Here is a 3,610-nt window from a genome sequence, read left to right as displayed (position 1 = left end):
AAATATAAATATTCGTCGAAAAATGAGAGAATGGTAAAAGTGCCATCAAAAGAGTCATATCTTTTGACATACCATAGCGCATAGAGGTTCCAGACCAATATCAGAAGCAGGTTCTTCAACTCTCTTCTTTTCAGCTGCTTGGAAATCAATCATAACCTGAAGTCATCCACAATATGAATCAAAATATAGAACATACACTATGAAATTTATAGGTATAAAAGTTAGACAAAAATGAAGCACATACTGTTGCACGAAAATTACAATCAGCTTAAAACACAATGAAGAGGAAAAAAATAGAAAAGAGAAAAAGGGGGTCAATGGAATTGGACGTTAGGATGAGATACGGAAGAAAATGCTGGGGAACGGGTAAAGTCTCAAACATTAACTTTCACCAGTCCTAGAAGAAAGCAAATAACAATTTGAAACCTCTTAAGTATATAGTCGATAAAATAGCCTGAGCAGGGAAATGAAATATTCTCAACTATAACCTATTTCAGTTCATAGCCGAACAAAGAAATTAGGGGAAACCAAAAAATCTCGTTGCAACCTCTCTGACTTGCCTGGATAATAGCTAAAGCAATCCTGTACAACATAACATCGGTGCTATTATCTCTGACAATTTGCACTTGCTCTCCAAGTATTCTGAATAGATCTACAGCCGCTGGTGTGTATAATTTCCCTTCCTCTGTTTTTTTAGGTGGTTGCACCTTATCCGCTTCAAGGATATTCATGTACCATTTCTGCAACCAAAGTGGATTGGCAAGTAAAGTTTTAGCAAATAGAACTGTAAAACTTACGACATAAAAAACTAGCAGCGAAGGGCATGCATATCATTACCTTCGTTGTAGCTTGCATTCTTTCCACATATGCATTCATTAGAGGATCCATTGAACCACTCTCAGAACACACTTGAGCTAGTGAATCATCAACACCAAGTGCAATAAGGTTTTCTTGGTACTCTACTACCCAACCAGTCACCTAGCAAGATCCAAAAGAAAATGAAAAGCTACATCACTCTCTACAGGATACATAATGCACAGAGTTGGTATAACGAATGAGGCATGTATATGAGACAAAACATAGTCAGTCACATTTTCAAGGTGTTCCCTGTCTAAAAACTGACACCACCTTGACATTTACTTAAATACCATGCATGGTTGATTAAAAAGGTCCTTAATATTAGGCGAGAAAACACAGAGACAAAGCACCGAAGGCAAAATTTGCGAAGTCTGACTGCGATACAACATGGCAGAACACTACAAACAATCGAGCTTTACGAACCTTTAAAATTTCTATATTTGTCAGATCGTTTGCCCTGTCACTGAGCAATCTGAGCATTTGTATGAACCTCTCGGTATACAGGTTCACCATAAGCTGAAATATCTCGTATCTGCCAACAAGGAAGATAGCTAAGAAGACCATTTTATCCTTGGGGGGAAAAGGAATAAATTTCTAGTAATCTTTCATTGTTCTAGAGGAAATAGATGGAGATAAGAAAAAACCTCGGAGGAAAACAAGGAGCCACATAGTCATAAATATCTCCAAGTTCCTCTCCAATCTAGTTGTCAAACACAATAGAAAGAAAACGAAAACCCCAGTTAATAGTACAGTATATGTGAAAATAACAGAAGAAAACGAGGTTGACATCAATCATTATAACCGTGGAAGATAGAGAGTTAGAATCGGCGATTAACGTTTATGAAACAGGAACAGCAATATAAGATGGTCAGGTAAATTTGGAACGTTTGCAACAAGACAGTAACATACTAGATCATCAACCATATTCATTAAAAATAAATTTAACATAAAAACTAATTCAGTCAACTAAAGGAGATCGACTGAAACGCCTAGAAGAAACACAAATCTATCACATATTTGAGTACAATTTCAATGAACTTCAGAAAAGAAAAAATGAAGAATTGTATGCAAGCAAGGGAATCAGTCACACAAACCGTTCTAGCTTCCTCCAAAGCTGCTTTTAGATCTTCAAATACAAGCTGGTCAATAAGTTCAGTGTTAGGATGACCACACAGAGAAACACATATTACTTTTAGCTATGCAACCAAATGAAATTTTCAAAATGAAAGTCCCACCGTCAAAAGCCTGTTAAATCGATTTTCGACTGCCTTTCGAACTTGCTCGTAGCATTTGTCCTTGTAGCCTTTCCCTTGGACTTTTAACTTTTGTTGAGCAAGACCCTTTGACGAAGCTGACGTTGTCGTAGATTTCCTAGATTCAACAGAACGATTATAAGACATGTCAGTATGTCACAAATGATTATGGGGACTTCGATAAAAATACATAGCTCTACAGGAGACTAGATCAAGGGAAAAATTATCGTAGTCAAACCCACAGTGAAAAAGTGATAGAGGTTTCAATAACAGCTGAAACAACAAATCAAGAAGAATATGAATAAAAAATATCAGACTCACTTGCCAGGCCTTCGGGGATTTGCTACAGATGCCATCGCACCTTCTCCCTCAGCCTCTGCTGCTTCTTCAGCAAGTTGTTGGTCAAGAATTTCTTGCATTTCAACAACCCTTTGATAGGAGAAACCATAGTAAGTTACTACCAGATTCAGTTAGCCAGTACACTTTAAAAGAAGTATAGTCCTGTCCCCTGAATAGGAGACATCATCCCTGTTTAGGGAACTTCTAATGCTAACATAAAATCCATGATATTGCAATGCATGTTGCATGAAAATAAAAGAAGCAATTTGCTTATCTAAAAATGGTTGTCACGGTAACACAATAATTTCTCTAAACTACTATACCAATTTAAACTGATCTTGATGCTAATCACCAGAAAATATGTATACACAATCTTCCTTGCTTATTAAAATAGATTTGCTTCCAACAAAACTACTTAAAAGTGAAAAGTAATAATTTTGGGAATAAATGCCACAGACAAAGGTGAAGAATGTCTGTGGTGAGGATCATACCTCAAAGCACGAACCAGCGTTTGCGGACTGCAGAACAAAGATATATGTATATCAGTAATTTTGAGATGATGCAAAAGGATATGTAACATTTGATATTATAGTAGAGTTACGAGCTTAACAACAACGAATAGTTTATTTCAACATGGAGCAAACTCCAAATATATACTTAAGCCCCAAGGTCTGGCTAACAACATGAAACAAAGAACAGAGCATTACATAAACTATGTCTTGTCATATATAAATTCTCATATCTAACTACCGAATAACTGATACAGTCCAACTATGTCCCTCTTATCTTATGACATTGCTTTCTTCTTTAAACTAACATCCTAGCCTCACTCTTATAAGAAAATAGCAAGAATCATAATACTAATATAAGGCAGTAGAGATAAAAAAAAATGGAATTAGACAGAGAGGCCGAGCATAACCATATATTTCCTCAAAATACCTTTCTTTAGAAAGTTTGTAATAGTTGGAAACATGACCCCATAGTGTCTTCTCGAATGTTTCCCATGTTCTATCAACATCTTCAAAATACTCCCTGAAACCATCAAAACAACTCTTCAGAAGTTGGTGTGCATGATCATGTAAAAAGAAATGACAGTCCAGAGATGGGATCAAATCATCAAAAGAGAAACAGCTCCACGTACTGCTCATTTACTTAAGCAC

General features: G+C 36.2%; 1 protein-coding gene across 1 annotated transcript in view; it reads right to left on the bottom strand.

The window, feature by feature from the left end:
- LOC104701842 (exocyst complex component SEC6-like) overlaps window positions 1-3,610 on the bottom strand; it is a gene marked incomplete in the record, with an annotated part of 10,895 nt that overhangs the window by 3,694 nt on the left and 3,591 nt on the right. The window contains 9 exon segments of the mRNA XM_019227750.1: window positions 73-156; window positions 561-740; window positions 838-978; window positions 1,282-1,390; window positions 1,503-1,558; window positions 1,953-1,997; window positions 2,094-2,229; window positions 2,433-2,540; window positions 2,942-2,968. Coding sequence (XP_019083295.1) covers window positions 73-156; window positions 561-740; window positions 838-978; window positions 1,282-1,390; window positions 1,503-1,558; window positions 1,953-1,997; window positions 2,094-2,229; window positions 2,433-2,540; window positions 2,942-2,968 — 886 coding nt within the window.

Source organism: Camelina sativa, chromosome 7, assembly GCF_000633955.1.
Source record: "Camelina sativa cultivar DH55 chromosome 7, Cs, whole genome shotgun sequence".
In the NCBI taxonomy this organism is placed as follows: domain Eukaryota; kingdom Viridiplantae; phylum Streptophyta; class Magnoliopsida; order Brassicales; family Brassicaceae; genus Camelina; species Camelina sativa.
Note: the sequence above shows the minus strand (reverse complement) of the source record. Positions and strands in the feature narration are given on the sequence as shown.